The following is a 20518-nucleotide window of genomic DNA, read 5'->3' on the forward strand; positions in this document are numbered from 1 at the left end:
TTCATGCGTTCATTCATTTGATCAACACATATTTATGTGTTGACTTATGAATCATTTGCTGGTCTCTGTTCTAGGCGCTGGGGTTTCAGCTATGAAAGGCTCTGCTCAGGTGGAGCTGATGTTCAGGTAGAGAAACAGCAATAGACAAACAGCTAATGAGCCCTCACTGGGAAGCTGGGGAGCATGACCTGTGAGAATTAGCCCTCAACTTCTAGGAGACTGGGGGTGGAGACACAGTAAGCAGCACAGCACCCTTAAGCAGGGCTAGAAGAGGGGCCTGGGAGGAACCCAGGTCTGCAGGAAGGCTGAGAGGTTCAGGGAGGAGGCAACACCTGCACAGTCTTCTTTCTTTCTTTATTTTATTTTTAATAGAGACAGGGTCTCCCTATGTCTCCTAGGCTGGAATGAAGTGGTGTGATTATAGCTCACTACAGCCTGGAACTCTGGAGCTCAAGTGCACCTCCCACCTCAACCTCCCCAATAACTAAGACTACAGGTGTGTGCTACCACGCCTGGCTTTTTGTGTTTGTTTGTTTGTTTGTTGTTTTTTGTAGAGACAGCGGTCCCGCTATGTTGTTCAGGTTGATCTCAAACTCCTGGGCTCAAGCCATCCTCCCACCTCAGCCTCCCAAAGCATTGGGATTACAGGCTCAAGCTACTGCGTCAGGCCTCCTGTACATTCTTTAGGCTTAGGAGTGGATGGCCAGGCGGAAGGGAGCAGGGTCTGGAAAGGCAGTCCAGGAAGAGGATCCAGCAAACCTACTAGGAACCCTCCACATTCTCCCCTCCTCTTCCTACCAATGGATGCCAACATCAACAGCTAGAGCAACCTGGGGCCCTGAGCTGAAGATGGAAGAGGCAGTCTGCCTGTCTCCCCAGTGACCGGTGAGGCAGCTTCCTCTCCCGAAGCTGGACCTTACACAAGTGAGAAATAAACTTCCATTGTGCTAAGCCACCGCAAGTCTGAAATGTTCCAGTAGCTAGCAGTACCTTAACCCGCTGCGTACAAAGATAAATAGCACTCAGTCACCATCTGAAAATCAGGTGGAATGCCTGTCTCTGGGCTCTCTGCATTTTTTTTTTTTTGAGATGGAATCTCACTGTGTCACCCAGGCTGGAGTGCAGTGGCACAATCTTGGCTCACTGCAACCTCTGCCTTCCAAGTTCAAGCGATTCTCCTGCCTCAGCCTCCTGAGTAGCCGGGATTACAGGCATCTGCCACCATGCCCGGCTAATTTCTGTATTTTTAGTACACCATGCTGGCTAGGCTGGTCTCAACTCCTGACCTTGTGATCCACCTGCCTTGGCCTCCCAAAGTTCTGGGTTTACAGGCGTGACCCACCGCGCCTGGCCTGCATTTTTTTTTTAAGAAGCAATGAAATGAAAGTTTCTGGAGGCTAAAGTCAGCCCCCTTTATTGTAATCTCAAGACAATGTTAAAACTAACTGAGAGCCTGTAATCCTAGCACTTTGGGAGGTCGAGGCAGATCACTTGAGGTCAGGAGTTCGAGACTAGCCTGGCCAATATGATGAAACCCTGTCTCTACTAAAAATACAAAAATTAGCCAGTGTGGTGGTGCGCACCTGTAATCCCAGCTACTTGGGAGGCTGAGGCAGGAGAATCGCTTGAACCCAGGAGGAAGAAGTTGCAGTGAGCCAAGATTGTGCCACTGGACTACAGCCTGGATGACAGAGTGAGACTCCATCTCAATACATAAATAAATAAATAAATAAATAAATAAACAAACAAACAAACAAATAAATAAATCAGAGATTTACCCACACTGTGTTCTGCCTTCCACCGGTGAGATTTTTTTTCAAAAATCTGAGCCACACGGGGCCCCCAATTTCTTATGACTGACCCCTGCTCTGTGGTGGGCAGATACAAGGGGTCAGAAATGATGCTGGTGGCACCCAGGCCTTCTGTTTTCACCACATTTGGCACATCTTACCCCTGCTCACACTGTGTCCTGAGAACTGTGTGGCATGGCTCAATCAGTGTAAAAGCTTGAAACGTTCTGACCAGGCAGCTGCCTCCCAATGATGATTCAGTACCACGCAGATGGACAGGCAGACATGCTGCCCTCAGACATAGGCTCCCTTCTTTTTTTAATTTTTTTAAATACTTTAAGTTCTAGGGTATATGTGCACAACGTGCAGGTTTGTTACGTATGTATACATGTGCCATGTTGGTGTGCTGCACCCAGTAACTCATCATCTACATTAGGTATTTCTCTTAATGCCATCCCTCCCCTGTCCCCCTACCCCACAAGAGGCCCCAGTGCATGATATTCCCCACCCTGTGTCCAAGTTGTTCTCATTGTTCAATTCCCACCTATGAGTGAGAACATGCGGTGTTTGGTTTTCTGTCCTTGTGATAGTTTGCTCAGAATGATGGTTTCCAGCTTCATTCATGGCCCTACAAAGGACATGAACTCATCCTTTTTATGGCTGCATAGTATTCCATGGTGTATATGTGCCACATTTTCTTAATCCAGTCTATCATTGATGGACATTTGGGTTGGTTCTAAGTCTTTGCTATTGTGAATAGTGCTGCAATAATCATACATGTGCAGGTGTCTTTATAGTAGCATGATTTATAATCCTTTGGGTATATATCCAGGATTGAGATCGCTGGGTCAAATGGTATTTCTAGTTCTAGATCCTTGAGGAATCGCTACACTGTCTTCCACAATGGTTGAACTAGTTTACAGTCCCACCAACAGTGTAAAAGCATTCCTATTTCTCCACATCCTCTCCAGCACCTGTTGTTTCCTGACTTTTTAAAGATCGCATGAGCTCCCTTCTTCCAGTGAAGATGATGGGATTTCACAAGGCCAGAGGCCCCCTGGCACACTCAGCTACCAGAGATAATAGAAGGTCTCAAGGGGCAATTAGAACATTTTGCCCCCAGTCACCTTTGGTGGTAGCTATGTAATTCCAGTATTTTTAAAAACAAAAGAGTTAGTGTATCCGTTTCTTTTCTTTCTTTCTTTTTTTTTTTTGAAACAGAATCTCACTCTATCGCCTAGGCTGGAGTGCAGTGGCGTGATCGTGGCTCACTGCAACCTCTGCCTCCTGGGTTCAAGTGATTTTCCTGCCTCAGTCTCCCAAGTAGCTGGGATTACAGGTGCACACCACCACGCCTGGCTAATTTTTTGTATTTTTAGTAGAGATGGGGGTTTCACCATGCTGGCCAGGCTGGTCTCAAACTCCTGATCTCGTGATCCACCCACCTCGGCCTCCCAAAGTCCTGGGATTACAGGCGTGAGCCACCAAGCACAGCCAAGTGTATTCATTTCTTAGGATGGGTGTAACAAAGTGCCACTAACTGGGTGGCTTTAAAACAATGAAAATTTATTCTCTCACAGTTTGGGAGGCCAGAAGTTCAAAATCTAGATGTCAGAAGAGCCAAGTTCCCTCTGAAGGCTCCAGCAGCGCTGGCCTCTTCCAGTTTCTGCTGGTTGCTGGCAACCCTTAGCATTCCTTCCCTTGAAGCTGTATCACTCCAATCTTTGCCTCTGTTGTCATTTAACCATCTTTCCTCTGTATCTGTGTCTCTTTTCCTCTTCTTATAAAGACACCAGTCATAATGGGTTAAGGGCCCACCCTACTCCAGTATGACTTCATTGTAATTTACAACTTAATTTACAAAGATTCCATTTCCAAATAGGGCCACAATCAGAGGACCAGGGGTTAGGATTTCAACAGATCTTCCGGTGAGAGAAAATTCAAGCCATAACACACAAATCATAGTCAAGATATGCAATTAACCTATGCATCCATCAATGGATAAATGGACAAAGAAAATGTGTGTATGTATACACATTGTATACATACACAACAGAATACTATTCATTCAGCCTTAAAAGGAAGGAAACGGCCAGGCACAATGGCTCACGCTTGTAATCCCAATACTTTGGGAGGCCATGGTGGGTGGACCGCTTGGGCCACGGAGTTCAAGACCAGCTAGGCAACATGGCAAAACCTCAACTCTACAAAAAAAAAAAAAAAAAAAAAAAAAGCCTAAGCACGGTGGCTCACGCCTGTACTCCCAGCACTTTGGGAGGCCGAGGCAGGTGGATCACCTGAGGTCGGGAGTTCGAGACCTGCCTGACCAACATGGAGAAACCCTATCTCTAGTAAAAATGCCTATAATCCCAACTACTCAGGAGGCTGAGGCAGGAGAATCACTTGAACCCGGGAGGCAGAAGTTGCAGGTGAGCCGAGATCGCGCCACTGCACTCCAGCCTGGGCAACAAGCGTGAAACTCTGTGTCAAAATAATAATAATAATAATAATATTAGCCAGACCCAGTGGTGTGCACCTGTAGTCCCAGCTACTTGGGAGGCTGAGGTAGGAGGATCATTAGAGCCTGGGAGGTCCAGGTTTCAGTGAGCTGAGATTGTGCCACTGCACTCCAGCCTCGGTGACAGAGCCAGACCCTGTCTCAAAAAAAGAAAAAAAAAAAAGGAAATCCTGACATTTGCAACAATATGGATATGAACTTGGAAGATACTATGTTAAGTGACATAAGCCAAGCACAGAAAGACAAATGCCACATGATCTCATTTATATGTAGAATCTAAAAAAGCTGAGGTCATATAGTAAGAGAGTAGAATAGTGGCTACCAGGGACTGGGCAGCAGGGGGAATTCGGGGGTTGGGAGATATTTGTCAAAGGGTACCAAATTTCAGTTAAGAAGAGTAAGTTCAAGAGACCTATTGTACACATAGTAAATTGTGAAGAGAGTAGATTTTAAGAAATCTCACCACAAAAAATAAGTATGCAAAGTAATGCATATATTAATGAACTCAATCTAGCCATTCCACATGTACCCTCGGACTTCAAAATTTGGAAAAAATGAATTAAAAATAATAATATAAACTTTATTTCTCAACATAAGCTCCATCAAGTTCAAGACACTTCTGTAAGTCGTGATACAGCCATGTAGCCCATCCCTAAGGAACTGAAGGTCCTGAGAATTTAACCATATCAATGCAGTCTTTTACACATTAACTGAAGATAAAAGGGTACCCTTTACAGAATTTTTAAGACTAGGAAACGAAAAGAAGTTAGGAGGAGCCAAATCGGGACTGTAATGATTTCCCACCAAAATTCTCCCAAAATTGCCCTTGATGACAGGAATAAGCAGAAGCATTGTCGTGGTGGAGGAGGACTCTGCTGAAGCTTTCCCAAGAATTTTCTGCTAAAGTTTTGGCTTTCTCAAATCTCTCTCATAATAAGCAGATGTTACCATTCTTTGGTCCTCCTGAAAGTCAACAAGCAAAGTGTCTTGAGCCCCAAAATACTGTTGCCATGACCTGTGCTCCTGACTCATCTGCTTTTGCTTTGACTGACCCACTTCCACTTCTTGGTAGCCATTGCTTTGATTGTGCTTTGTCTTCAGGAATAGTACTAGGAAATCCATGTTTCATACCCTGTTGCAATTTTTTGAACAAATGCTTCAGGATTTTGATCCCACTTGTTTAAAATTTCCATTGAAAGCTCTGCTGTTGTTTGCAGCTGATCTGGGCACAACAGTTTTGGTGCACATCAAGTGGAAAGTTTGCTTTCAGTCAGAATTGTGTAACCTGAACCAATTGTTCAGTGTCTATGACACTGGTTATTGTTTCTGCTATTGTTAACTGCTGTTAATCATCAGTCCTCTTTGATTAGGGCATAAACAAGATTAATTTTTTCTTCAAAGATTCATGTGTAAGGTCTCTCATTGAGGGCTTCCTCTTCAACATCATCTGCTACCTTCTCAAAACAAGTTATTCATTTGTAAGCTGTTGATTTCTTTGGGGCATTGTTCCCATAAACTTTTCGTGAAGCATTAATGATTTCACCATTTTTTCACCCAAGCTTCACAATAAATTGATGTTTGTTCTTGCTTCGATTTTAGCAGAATTCATGTTGCACTGATGTGGTCTCTTTCCAAACTGATGTCTTATCCTTTTTAGTGTCTCAAACTAGATCCTGTTCAGACATGTTATGACAAGTTAAAGACTCTGTCTCAAAAAGTCTCTTTTTAAGTAATAGGATAATCTTCATACCATCCTAATTGGCCAGTTATTAGCACTTGGGAAACTAGATTTTAACTAATTGTTTTAAACACATCCCAGCCTTAGATTTCTATCCATGTTGTAAGCACACTCTTCAAGAAAAATAATAATAATAATAAAAGACAGATAGAAAATGTGTGAAGGCTGGCATGGGGCACTCTTCACCCAAGCTCCCTCCAGGGGATCTGATCCAAATGCCCTACCTTCCAGAGCTGCAGCCTCAGTTATGCTGGACCCTGACATCATTGCCTGATTCATCACTGCCTGACTCAGCTGCCTGATTATGGCCTTCGCCTGGCCTTGCTCCCTATTTTAAATGACACTCTCGCCACACCTGCACATACCCATGACCACAAGCTGGGTTTGCTTCTGTCTACTCATCATGCCTGACTTCCCTTTTGCAAATGTCATAACCGGATGTGATATTCCTGATCCTAGATTCTGCTTTCCCTTTCTTTCCCTCTCCATTACCATTTATTGAGTGGACACCTACTGTGTGTCAGGCACTGTAATTGGTGTTTCACAAACATTATTACTATTACCCACAACCCACAATAAGACAGATATTATTCCCACTTCACAGCTGAAAAAAGACAACAGGCTGACTACTACTTCTCTGAAATGCTTGGGACCACAAGTGTTTTAGATTTTGGAATATTTGCATTATATTCCAAAACCTGAAATGCTCCAATGAGCATTTCCTTTGAGTGTCATGTCAGCAATCAAAAAGTTTCAGATTTTGAAATTAGGGATACTAAATCTATACTGCTGAAGGTCTTGCAGCTAGTAAATGGCAGGGTATGATCTGAACCAGACACACACACAAGTGGTGATTAAGTCAGGTCATTATTAGAAGTCACCTTACAGAGAAAACAATCAACATGAAGTACCTTCTGTCACAATGCTTATGCTGTTTAGATTAAATGCAGACATATTGCATTTGAAAGTGCAAATACTGTCTTTATAAAGTCTTTGAAGAACAGAGCCCTTGTTATTTATATAGTTAATTCAAAGTGCTAATAGCTAAAAACCAGAAGTTATTCCAAAGTTTGCATGAACAAAACTCACAAGAAAGTTATAAAAATATTTTATTTAAATGGTACAGAAAAAAATATGTATACTTAAAAATGATTAAAACTTCACATTAGGAAATGCTAAAAACCCAGTAATTTACACAATGATAAAATCTAAAGTGATGGGAAAACGTAAAATACTTTCATTTGGTCCTGTACCTAACAAAACTATCATAAATATGAGATTATAGTAATTACTAAAGCTGGTTAAAGGCACATGACAACATAATTCCTTTATATACATCCAGTCATTTTATATAAGGAACTGCTATCCCTTAAATGGAAAAGTGAACTATTTGTTTAAAATATTAAGAGTGCATTATGCACCTATAATGAAACCACCTTCTCCAAATATTCAAATGGATTCACATTGCAAAATAGTATTCCTATATCACTGACTTCTGAAAATTTTAATAATTTAAGAATATGCAAGTGAAATATAATTTATTCTGATTTCAACAACAGTTATACAAAGTCACAATTTTTCCCAGGAAATCATTCACTTCATAGTTGCAAAAACACACTGTAGCTTTTCTGTGAGGGTCTGCCATACTTTCAGCTAGCTGGATGTTTAACCATTCACTTCAAATTTACATGTCCAGCCAGGCACGGGTGGCGTGGGCCTGTAGTCCCAACTACTTTGAAGGCTGAGGCAGGAGGATCACTTGATCCCAGGAGTTCAAAGCCAGCCTGGAAACATAGAAGACCCTGTCTCTTCAAAAAAAAAAAAAAAAAAGTATATGTCCTTAAATCTGAAAGAAAACCAGCATTTATGTACCAAGGAAAACATTCTATCTTAAGCTATTGCATTTAACACTAAAAAGCATAGTTTACTCTGTGATCTACAACACTGTCTGAGTCTCCATTACCAATTATAAATTCATGTCAGAGTAAGAGCTCCCAAACATCTGTAAAAACTCAAAATTGAAGAGCCAAAGAAGGGGCTGAGAACATGAGGAGAGAGATGGCTGACAGGGTCAGGTGAGGAAGTGTTCTGAGATGTGCAGGATTCCTCCAGGCCCAGAGTCGCTTGTGGCACCACAAGTGTATAGGAATGAAGGGCCTCCAGTGAGGGCTCCCAGTGATCCCAAGACACAGCGGGTGCATGAAGGAGGCTGCAGACATTGGAACGGGCATGGAGGTGCTAGCAACTATTTTCAGACTGCTAACAATGAGACTATGTCCATTTCTTCTGTACATGGTTACCACTGACCTTCCTTTAAATCCCATAGAGAGAGCATGCTGTTGGCAGAAATGTCAGTTTTTCATTAACATCTTGAAAATTTAGTGTATTAACTTTCATTTCCATAGGCCTCAGTTTCCACACCTGTCAACTGCTGTATAAAGCAGATTTTCTGCAAGTTCTGATGTAAGTGACCTGACAGGAGGCACTTTGTCCTTTTCACTATGCCCCTAGGCATCTGGAGTAAGCATTCTCAATATACACTTATTTAATAACAGAGTTATCCGACACTCAGAAAACAGCCTCCACTGTGTAAGGCAGCAGATCTCAGGATGGGGTTATCTGCGGGGAGGCAGAAATTCTATGAATAACACCAAACCAAAGCTGATTGTGTCCTCCAACACATTTTCTGAGGAAGTCAGGACAGTTAGAAAATGGCAGATTTTTTTTTCCCAATTGGGTAAAATTGTCCATTCTTCCTGTATTCCCATTTCTTAAGAATGATCTAGCCAACAGTCATTGAATGTAAGTTGACAGAAATTAATATGATCTCAACATAAAATGGTCTAATGTGTGAATTTAACTATATTGGAAGGTGCAAATCCTGTCTTTATGAGGTCTTTGAAAGGCAGTGTACCTTTTCTAAAAAGTAGTAACTTAGAACCAACTTTTTCAAAAGAAGGAGTCTCAGTCCTCCATCCCCACCAGCCTGGGCAACACAGGGAGACTCTGTTTCTACAAAACAGTTTTTTAAAAATTAGCCAAGCATGGTAGCACATGTTTGTAATATCAGCTACTTGGGAAGCTGAGGTGGGAGGATTGCTTGAGCCCCCAGGTGGTCAAGGCTGCAGTGAGCTGTGGTCATGCCACTATACTCCAGCCTGGACAACAGAGTAAGACCCTGTCTACAAAGAAAAAAAAAAAAAAGAGTCTCAATCCCTTCTATCTCAGAGGTCAACGGACGGATAATTCTAGTGTGGACAACAAAATTGTCATAAAAGACATTTTTCAAACGAGTTCATTTTTAGAAAAACCATTCCAGATATCTTACCTTCAAAAATCATCCAAGGAGTGTGATAAACATTACAACCCCCATAAACTGGGTAAACAACAACAACGGAGTGAAAAATGACCACACATGCCATAGAGCAATGTTGAAGCTGAAAAAACAACAAATAAACAGTTGACGACTCTGATATGCATCAATATATTTTACTCTAGAATCTAGATTTAAAGAATTCAATGTGGAAAAGTTCATCCAGTCAGCAACTGTCTCTATGTATCATAATTCTCTTATGTGACTTAGCCAGTGCTGAAAAGGAAAACTCTAGATATACTTACACAATTATCACAATGTCTTCAAGAAGGCCCTGGAACTGAAACCACTAAAGGTCTCCTAATAGGACTTGACATGGCTTAATAGAAACTGAAGTCTCTTAGTTTCTGCACCTGAACAAGAATGTAAATGGCTACAGCTCGTTTTTATGAAATCACACACTAAATTATCACGGTAAAAAATATCAAAGTATTTTCTCTTAAAAACAGAATGAAAACAGTTATCATTTATAAGCTGCTATTATATCTTTCATTGAGAAAAACACTATTCCTGTCATCAAAGTAAAATTAAAAACTTTCTAAGTATAAATGATTTTTAATGACTGAAATTTCTAAGAACAGAATAGGGAAAACTATATTCAAATAAGTTCAGATAGTTATTGGTTTTAATATATAATATTTTGATAAGTGTGAGTATTAAATAACTATAATCACACTGTCTACAAAATTAATGTTTCTGGAGATGGCCTTAGCCTTATGGGAAAAAGTAAAACAACATATCTGTATGCCGCCACATCACTAAAAAAGTTAACAATAACCGTATCACACTGTCAAACAACTTTGAACTTCAACTACAGAAAGTGAGTCATAGAAAGAATATATTTAAACTGAATATGTATAAAGGTATGTGGTTCTTCCAAAATAAAAATTCAATTAGGCTGGGGTGGTCATGGTGCACGCCTGTAATCCCAGCACTTTGGGAGGCGGACACAAGCAGATGGCTTGAGGCCAGGAGTTTGAGACGAGCCTGAGCTGCATGGCGAAACCCTATCTCTACAAAAAATACAAAAAAGAGCCAGGTGTGGAGGTATGTGCCTGTGGTCCCAACTACTCAGGAGGCTGAGTGAGGTAGGAGGATCACTTAAGCCTGCGAAGTCAAGGCTGCAGTGAGCTGTGATCACACCACTGCACTCTGGCCTGGGTGACAGAGTGAGACCCTGTCTCCCTCCAAAAAAAAAAAAGTCAATTGATATAAAGAAAGAAAAAACTAAAGAGCTACACACAACATAGGAAAACTAGTTTTCTTTCTGGTTGGATCATAGGATGTATTTCCTTTGTGTTTTTCTGTAATTTACAGATTTTTTTTCCTCAGTGAGCAAGTCTTACTTTTATAAACAAACTCAAAAAACCCTGTACTTTTCATTGAGCACTTAATTAACTTATGAAGAAGGTTATTCATTGTGGCATTGTTTGAGTATAAATATAATTAAGTCCAATAGCAGAAGACAGGTTACATAAATCATGATATGTCCATGCTGTGAAAACTGCAACTGCTTAGAAGAATGAGAAACATCTATAAGTACCATTATGGAAGAATCCCAAACTATAAGAATCCATTGAAAAATAAAAGGAAAAAAAAGATGAACAACCACTTTGGAAAGCAGTTTGGCATGATTTACTGAAGTCAAAGGTATGTACACTCAACAATTTTACCCCTTGGGGTACATATATATATATACACACACACATATACACACACACCAACTTCAGTTGGTGCTACAAGAGCCTTATACAAGAATGCTCTTTATAGCATCCTTTATAGTAACCCCAAATTGAAAAAAATCTAAACACAATCAACAATGGAAAAGAGAAACTGGGATTCAATTAAACAATGGAATGCAAAAGGGCAATGAAGATGAGTCACTGTTCCGGGCGACGATATGAAAGAATTGCACATAATGCTGCACACAGCCAGCTCAATGTGAAGGAATACACCCTGTACCAATCCCTTTCTATAAAGTTCAAAAGCGTAGATGAAACAAAAATAGAGTACCTAATGAAGCAAAGCAAGTAGTTACCATGAAGGTCAGGGCAGTATTTACCTGTGGCAGGAGGGAAGGTGTAGGAACTATGAGGGAGAATGAAGGGGGTTCCCAGTGTGCTGGCTCGATTTACACCAATACTCACTTCATGAGAATTCATTCACTAATTCATTCATTTTAGTTTTTTCCACTTTTCTATATGTATTGTATGTCAAGATACATTTAAAAAGCAAAATGCAAAATATGTACAGAATGTCACCATCTGTGCTTTAAATAACTAGATCCATAAATAGAAGGAGAAAGAGATACTAATGAAAAGGGAACCAGAGAGCATGAATGACCAGGAGACTACTTTTCTGTTATACCGTTTTTCTTTCAAAGTTTGGACCAAGTATATCACTATCTGATCAAAAAAAATTTGTTGTTCATTCCTGTTAGTCATTTCAAAGTTAACTTACCAAATTCCTGCTGCGATAAAGGAGGCAGTGGTAATAGGTATCAAGGCTGGATACCTGACATCATATTCTTGAATTCCACAATACCATTCCAGGTAGACTATGCAGTAAAACGCAATTGATAAGCTGACGAGCAACAAGGCACTGCCACAGACAAACCAGCTGTGGAGATAAAAACAGTAAGAGGGCTGACAGCACTTAATGAATCATTGGGTATCTTAAAAGTTTTCATTAACAGCTTAAAAATCTACTTCTAAGAGGCCGGGCACAGTGGCTCACTCCTGTAATCCCAGCACTTTGGGAGGCCGAGGCTGCTGGATCACCTGAGATCAGGAGTTCAAGACCAGTCTGGCCAACACGGTGAAACCCCGTCTCTACTAAAAATAAAAAATTAGTCAGGTGTGGTGGCACACGCCTATAGTCCCAGCTACTCGGGAGGCTGAGGCAGGAGAATCAATTGAACCCGGGAGGCGGAGGTTGCAGTGAGCCAAGGTCACGTCACTGCGCTCCAGCCCAGGCGACAGAGTGAGACTCTGTCTCAAAAAAAAAAAAAAAAAAAAAAAAATCAACTTCTAAGAATATCAAGTGGTGCAGAGAAAGCCATACTTAAACAATCCAGACTTTCAGAAAGTCTCAATCTATGGAAGATGGGGGTCAGAAAAAGAGACACACAACTCAGGAAAGAATGAAAAGACAGACCTGAAATACATGCATTTACATATACACTCTCATCAGCCAACCAACCAAGGGAAAAGTCTGATCACGATAATGCATTTTCTTTAAAAATACAAGGAAGAGGCCGGGCACAGTGGCTCACGCCTGTAATCCCAATACTTTGGGAGGCCGAGGCAGGCGGATCACCTGAGGTCAGGAGTTCAAGACCAGCCTGACTAACATGGAGAAACCCCATCTCTACTAAAAATACAAAATTAGCCAAGCATGGTGGCGCATGCCTGTAATCCCAGTTTCTTGGGAGGATGAGGCAGGAGAATCGCTTGAACCCAGAAGGCAGAGGCTGCAGTGAGCTGAGATGGCGCCACTGCACTCCAGCCTGGAGTGCCTGGGCAACAAGAGTGAAACTCTGTCTCCATAAAATAAAATAAAATAAATAAAAACAAAAATACAAGGAAGATAGTGGCTTTCTGGTTGTTTCTGAAGTTTTGAGTGTGACAGCATTAAAGAAGTTTATCACTGGGAAACTTCATTCCTCCAAGTTAAGTGGACTTTATAATTCAAATTTTCTCTCATAAAAGATTCCTAAATGAAATTCTCCCATTTTCAAAATATCTTCTACCCACCACCTCACCCTCAATGCCAATGCCTTTTGACTCCCTTCCAAGTCTGCCTGTGATCTGATTCAGCCAGTGTCAGGCAACCTAGACAACCCCTTCCCTCCACCCCAGCTGGACATGGGGACTGAAGTCCCTTTCCCATTCTCCCAACTCAATCCAATATCCCATCATCATCTGCTTGACTATGGGAAAAGCCTGACAGTCCACGTGGAAGAGAGAGGGAGAACAGATGGCTACAACTGTTAAGTTACAAAGGCACAAAGTGAGCTTCCAATAATGCAAGGTTCCAGATTCCATGAAGGCTTTTTATGACGATCCAATTCTGAGATTCGGAGTCACGAGAGGCAGCAGAGTGAAGGGGTTAAGAGCACAGCCTCTGAAATCTGTCTATATGGGTTTGAATCTTAACTTGAGTAAGACTAGTTTTGTGACCCTAGGCAAATTACCTAACCTCTGTGTGTTTCAGAAATATTGACAGTACTTAACTCAGAATAGCTGTAAGAATTAAATCAAGTAGTCAGCAAAGTGCTCCTCACAGCTCACCCTCAATCATAATCATTATTATTCCACTCATGTTATTTTTATTTTCATTTATTTATTTTTGAGACAGAGTCTCGCTCTGTTGCCCAGGCTGGAGTGCAGTGCCGCAATCTCAGCTCACTGCAACCTCTGCCTCCCGGGTTCACCAATTCTCCCGTCTCAGCCTCCCGAGTAGCTGGAATTACAAGCGCCGGCCACCACGCCCAGCTCATTTTTGTATTTTTAGTAGAGATGGGGTTTCACCATGCCCATGTTGGCCAGGCTGGTCTCGAACTCCTGACCTCAAGTGATCCACCTGTCTCAGCCTCCCAAAGTGCTGGGATTACAGGCATCAGCCACCATGCCCGGCCATCACTCAAGTTATATTTATGAGGAAAAAATGTCCATGTTCATCTTTAGGAGTCTTCAAAGACCTCTCTTCTGCTAGAGCGTGCAGTCTCACTGTGGGGAGTATTGCCCCCAAAGTGAAGAAAAAAATCTGGCTCTAATTGTATGTATAAAGCACAGATATGCATGCAGTATATAAGTGAATATATAGTTTATCTAACTCCACATTCCACAGGGATGATTAGAAAAAAAATGTCTAAAAAGACTCCTTAGGGGTGATGACAAAAGGCTGAAAAGCACATACTGGTAAAGGATATAAAAAAATTTTTTTTTTTTTTTTTCGAGACAGAGTCTCGCTGTTGTCACCCAGGCTGGAGTACAATGGCACAATCTCGGCTCACTGCAACCTCCACCTCCCGGTTTCAAGCGATTCTCCTGCCTCAGCCTCCTGAGTATCTGAGATTACAGGTGCACACCACCATGCCAAGCTAACTTTTGTATTTTTAGTAGAGACGGGGTTTCACCATGTTGGCCAGGATGGTCTTGAACTCCTGATCTCAGCTGATCCACCCACCTCGGCCTCCCAAAGTGCTGGGATTACAGGCGTGAGCCACCGTGCCCGGCCTAAGAAAAATTTTTAAACTGCCTGAACAAAATATAATACTATCAGTCAGTGGTCCTTGGCCCTGGCTTTATATCATAATCACCTTGCACCTTTTTAAGAGAAACTACCTAGTCCCCAGTTTCCAAAATTCTGGGCCCAAGCATCTGGGATTTTAATTTTGCTTTCTGCTTTTAAGACCACAGTTGATTTTGATGCACACAAGCAGAGTTTTTTAAACTGTGATTTCTATAGCATCACAGTGTTTTTCAGTTTTTAATATGGACCTGCTCTCCTATCTTTGAACAATATAAAGAACCTTAAGGCCTCAAGCTTCTAAACCTAGGCTACAGCCAGGGGAAAAAGAAATCACCTCAGGTGTCAGAGGAACAAGCCATTTTAGCCATTTTCCAAAAGCAGAACTCAGCCAGCACTGTCTTTTGTGCCGCCCTCTCATTTCATGGCTGCTCAATACCCTCCAACACCCCTTAATGAGTCCTTCCCAAGAAAACAATGCGACTCAAAATCCTCAGCCTTTGAGAATGCATTTATGCCTTTTGCTCTCTAAGATGACACCTTGTTGAGGACAGATTTATGACTTCTACTTTTTTTTTCCAACCCCCACAGCCCTGGTCCCATTGTCTGTGTCCCAGCTTCGCCACACAGCAGCTGTGTGGTCCTGGGCACTCCACTTCACTGCAGTTGCCCCCAAACATCTTATGTGTGATCATTTCTTACTCTGCCATTTATTTAAACTACCAGAAATACCCAATAAAAGGACACAAATAGAGAAGTTATCTCACATCTCCTAAAACCTCAAAAAGATCTCAGTCCTGAGGCTGACCTGGACTAGGTACCCCTCCTAGACGCTCCCATAATACCTTGCGCCTACATTTACAGAGCACACACGAGGCCTGGTCACTTGTCTGCTGCAGCCTAAAGTGAGCTGTTGGAGAGCTAGAAATGCACCTTCCATGTGTTTGGCACCCACAGCCAAACACGTCTCAGGTTCCGTAAAGTCTCTGATGAAGGAAAGAGCAGCTGTTGTTGGTGATGATTAAAGTATCCCTCCCCTCCAGGCCGGTGCAATGGCTCCCACCTGTAATCCCAGTACTTTAGGAAGTCAAGGTGGGAAGATCACTTGAGCCCAATAGTTTGAGACCAGCCTAGACAACATGAAGAGACCTCGTCTCTATAAAAAATAAACCAAATTAGCCAGGCATGGTAGTGTGCGCCTATAATCCTAGCTACTTGGGAGGTTGAGGTGGGAGGATCACTTGAGCCTAGGAAGTCAAGGCAGTAAGCCATGATCGCACCACTGGAGGGTGACAGTGCAGCAAGACCCTGTCTCAAAATAAAAATAAAGTATCCATCCCTCTTTTCCCAGCCCACATTCTAAGACAGATGACTGAGTCAAGCTGATGAAGATTAAATGTCTGTTATACTGATGCAGCGGTGGGAAGAATATGGCTTTCGTGAGTGGTGACAAAGCACTTCCTAATACCGGGTCTCTGAGACCCAGAAACAGGCAGGCTTACCCACTGGGTTCCAGGTCAAAATGAAAACCTAGAGACCTTTTCCTGTGAGGGCTGCCCCCGTGAAATGACACCTTGGGAAGGCAGACCAGACTGTGCACTTCCTACAGGCAGCTGACGTGCAGGAGAAGGTGCTGAGCTACCTTCGTCCAATTCTTCATCACACACTCAATCAGTCACGCCACCTCCCAAAAAGGAGTGAGTGACAGGGAAGGGCAGAAGATGGGAGTGTTTAGGGAAAGTTTCTCCCCTAGAAAGTAGAGGACAGTTTAAATAAACTCCCCTCTGCCTACTTTCCCGAGGGCTTGTTCCATGTGGCTCGACAGTCTCCCCCGCCAGAAATCACTGCTCCTCCTGAAGGCCCTTGAGGAGAAATCATGTGTCCTGCTGTGATACCAGGGGACCACAGTCCTGTCTGCATCTTCCTAACCCCACTGGTACTTCCAAATTACTACTCTTGACCCTAAGCACACCAGCCCTCCCAATGCCAGCTCTGCTGCTCACCAATATACCTCTCCTTTCTGTTTATTATCTGAGGGTCTCCACATCACTCTCCAATGTGCAGTAAGGACCCTAGGATATGATTCCAACCCTCTCCTCCATGTCAGCTCTGGAGACTATACTGAAGGGATCTCAGCCCCTGTGAATGAGGAACTATTGTACATCTGGTCTGGCCACAAAGCTCGCACTCCTCCCACTGCTGACCTTCACCTGCACTCCAACGCAGTCACACCCCATAGTTACCTTGTCAGCTGTAAGTACCCTTTGAAACCAACCTTGAGACCCGGTTCTCACCAGCCACAGTTCTCAAGCCTTCCTCCCAGTACTCTTGTACTTGGTCTTCATGAAGACCTTCAGTCAGTCTTTCTCCCTCCTTTTTTCCCCAAATGGATTAGGTCCTTCTTAAATTTCTTACCTTCGTCATCCTACAATATATTTATTTGCACAAAAATAACTTCCAGTTCTCTTCCACTCTACTGTGTATGCCCAGAGCACACACCCTCCCATTGGTTTTATTTTTTCCATCTTTATTGAAGTATAATGGACAAATTAAAATTTTATATATTCAAGATGTACAATGTGATGACCTGATATATATATATATACACACATTGTGAAATGATTACCACAATCAAGTTAATCATCACACTCATCACCTCAGTTACCACTGGTCAGGGAACAGGGGAAGACACAAGACCTACTCTTAGAAAATTTCAAGTATACAATACAGCATTATTAACTATAGTCACCATACTGTATGTACATTAGATCCCCAGACCTTATTCATCTTACAACTAAAAATATGTACCCTTTGATCCCCATCTCATATTCATCTTCGTATCACCAGCACCTCCAACACAGGGCCTGGCACAGAGTAGGTGCTTACTGTTTGAAGAATTCAACTAACAAAATATAACACGAAAAATCAGACATGTGTTTAATTTATGAAGCAATAAAGTTTTCTTACCTGCTAGTGTGGAAGTTTTCTTTAAGAGTTTTAAAGAAGTCAACATAATAGGTCACAACAATGGATGCCAAAATCCAGAATCCAGAATGGATATTAAGTCTTGGAAGAGGTTTCTCCTTTTTCTGAACAGCTGTGGAGGTTTCTGCAAATAAGGGAGATTTCAACTTATTAAGTTACCATAATTTTGCGAGGAAAAATTACACTTAATTTAAGCCAAATAAAATCATTTCCTAGAGCTAGGAACCAGAGTCTCTCCCATGATAACAAATTCTTCTGTAAAACCCTTGACCATCCTGGCTAACACAGTGAAATCCCGTCTCTACTAAAAAAAATACAAAAAAACTAGCCCGGAGAGGTGGCGGGCGCCTGTAGTCCCAGCTACTCGGGAGGCTGAGGCAGGAGAATGGCATAAACCCAGGAGGCGGAGCTTGCAGTGAGCTGAGATCTGGCCACTGCACTCCAGCCTGGGCAACAGAGCGAGACTCCGTCTCAAAAAAAAAAAAAAAAAACCCTTGAGATAGCTTTATATTTACAAAAAATAATAAGAGCCCACTAACAAATACAGTCAATTTATTTCCTCTAAATATATTTTGAAATCAAATTTACATTTTCATCGTCTTTCGGAAATAACAATGCCACCTGGAAATGTAAGAATTTTAATATGTTTCACATTTCTTCTAGGAAAGGAGTTAGTCCTGCTGATTAGGAAAAATGCCAAAGGCAAATGGTAGCGCATGAACTGGACTTGTGGTCTTTCAAGAATACTTTTATAACTAAATTCTATTTTTTTTTTTTTTTTTTTGAGTCAGAGTCTCCCTCTGTCGCCCAGGCTGGAATGGAATGGTTCCATCTCAGCTCACTGCAACCACCGCCTGCCGGGTTCAAGCAATTCTCCTGCCTCAGCCTCCCGAGTAGCTGGGATTACAGGCGCCTGCCACCACGCCCAGCTAATTTTTGTATTTTTAGTAGAGACCGGGTTTCACCATGTTGGCCAGGCTGGTCTCAAACTCCTGACCTCGTGATCAGGCTGCCTCGGCCTCTCAAAGTGCTGGGATTACAGGCGTGAGCCACCATGCCCAGCCTATAACTAAATCATTACTTTAAACACAGCTCAAAAGTGGAAACGGCACACCAGAGCTCTAGTTCCAGCACAGCCCTGTCTAGACAGGTGATGGACAAGTCATTTTTCCTGTCTGGAACGCAATCCGAAAGAAAGGGTGGATGGGGGTTGGGTCAGATGGATGATTTCTAGAAAGTTTTCCGAGGATTCTGACATGCCCTCTATGTTCACGTGAGAATGAATGGTCCACATATGAGGTTTTGGGCCTTTAGATGACCATCGGAAACCCTACGAAGCATGTTCATAATATTCTGGAATATCCTCAAAATGTATACATCATCATGCCTGGGCATCAGGTAATTCATGTTTATTTTGAAAAGGTAATAAATGGACACGGTTTTAAAACATATGGGTTACAAATATCCAAAATGAGGTATCTGACTCCCATCCTTAACCTCAGATCTAATCCCCAGAAGCAACCACCACTTACAATTTCTACTGAATTGTTCCATTATTCTATGCACCTACAGGTGAACATACATCACAGGTTACCTGTTTTGTACCCAAATGGCGGCATACCATAGTGTTCCGCACTTCCCTTTGAAAATCATCCCCATTGGTACATACAAGTCGACCTGGCGTGTCATGTATACACATATCCAAATTTACTTAACCAGCCTTCTGCTGACGGGCAAGACAAGTATCTCTAGTGATTCGCTATTGCAAGCAATGCAGAGGTGAAACACTGCGCACATCATTGTACACTGCGATACAGGCATGTTTCCGGTAAATTCTTAAGACTTAGAACCGGTGGGTATTTTTAATTTTAACCGATATTTCCAAACAGGTGTCAAATCAGCTCTCCAGAGAATTCTGAAGCGCAGCTGAGATGACGATGCACAGCACTACGCGATTCTAAGGATCTTCCCTGATACCAAATATTCGACTTGCAAAACCGAAACTCGGTCCCTTCAGACTGGGCCGGGGCTGCCGGAGGCCGGCCATTTTCCAGCGCCTCGCCTCTGAGAACCTCGGGGCGGCTTGGTGCGCGCCTCACCCGGCCTGGCGTTACTCTCGCGATCCAGCTGGGCCTCGGCGTCCGGCAAGAGAAGGAATCGCCGACGGAGCTGTTCCCTGGCCCGTGAAGAGTCCATCTTGGTACCGCCCCAAAACGCGACGGAAGTGACGTCAGGCAGAGCGCTTCCGGCGTCGGCTCCGGAGCTGGGCCTCCTGGCGTTTGGATTGGAGACTGTGTTCTCTTCGCGGTTTTAGTTAACGAGCAGCTAGGATTGAGTCGGCCTGAAGGGTTTCGCTCTCACGTCGGCAGGTGCGATTTGAATTTTAAAACACTGAGCTTTCTGGGTCGAAAGGTTCCCAAGTTTATTCCGACCTATGGAAGCCCAGAAGGACCAGGATTACCGCTGCCGCAGGATGCGTCCAGGTCCGGGATGCGAGACCGTGAGACGCTGCGCTACCGAAGCCCTCGCAGACTCCCGGGTGCCAGAGCAGGAGAGATACTCCTCTGGGCCTCCATCCTCAGCCCCCAGTTTCTTTCCTACTTTTGCTTTTCAGGAGTCGCCCAGCAAGATTTGAAAGGAGGAGAAAGGCCTGCTGGACAGGATGCTAGAGCCTGGCAGTGACCACTTGAGGACCCCTGGGCATTAAGTAAACTTCTTGGGGCCCGTTTCGTTATTACACTTGGCTCTAGATTTGTTGTGCGTTTCAGTGAGAAGCACCTGTATGTGGTTCACGTGAGCCTTCTCCTCGCCACTTGGGAAAAATCCTCCCAGCCTGAACCGAGGGAACTAAATTACTTTCC

The 20518-nt window shown here is 42.8% G+C and overlaps 1 protein-coding gene across 2 annotated transcripts; it reads right to left on the reverse strand.

Annotated features, from left to right (window-relative positions):
* Positions 1–4867: 4867 nt before the first annotated feature.
* On the reverse strand, positions 4868–19885 carry TMEM128 (transmembrane protein 128). Of its 2 annotated transcripts, none has more exons than XM_017958569.3 (5): positions 19757–19880; positions 17640–17781; positions 11880–12038; positions 9375–9483; positions 4868–5981 (listed from the first exon to the last, which is right to left on the reverse strand). In XM_017958569.3, the coding sequence occupies exons 1-4, from the start codon at positions 19851–19853 to the stop codon at positions 9384–9386; spliced, it is 498 nt and encodes a 165-aa protein (XP_017814058.1). In that variant the 5' UTR covers positions 19854–19880; the 3' UTR covers positions 4868–5981; positions 9375–9383. The 2 variants fall into 2 exon arrangements, with proteins under 2 accessions (XP_017814058.1, XP_003898521.1); XM_003898472.5 differs by lacking the exon at positions 4868–5981 and adding an exon at positions 7139–7854 and having other exon boundaries at positions 19757–19885.
* Positions 19886–20518: the final 633 nt, after the last annotated feature.

The sequence above is a fragment of the Papio anubis genome, chromosome 3, assembly GCF_008728515.1.
Source record: "Papio anubis isolate 15944 chromosome 3, Panubis1.0, whole genome shotgun sequence".
Taxonomy (NCBI): Eukaryota; Metazoa; Chordata; class Mammalia; order Primates; family Cercopithecidae; genus Papio; species Papio anubis.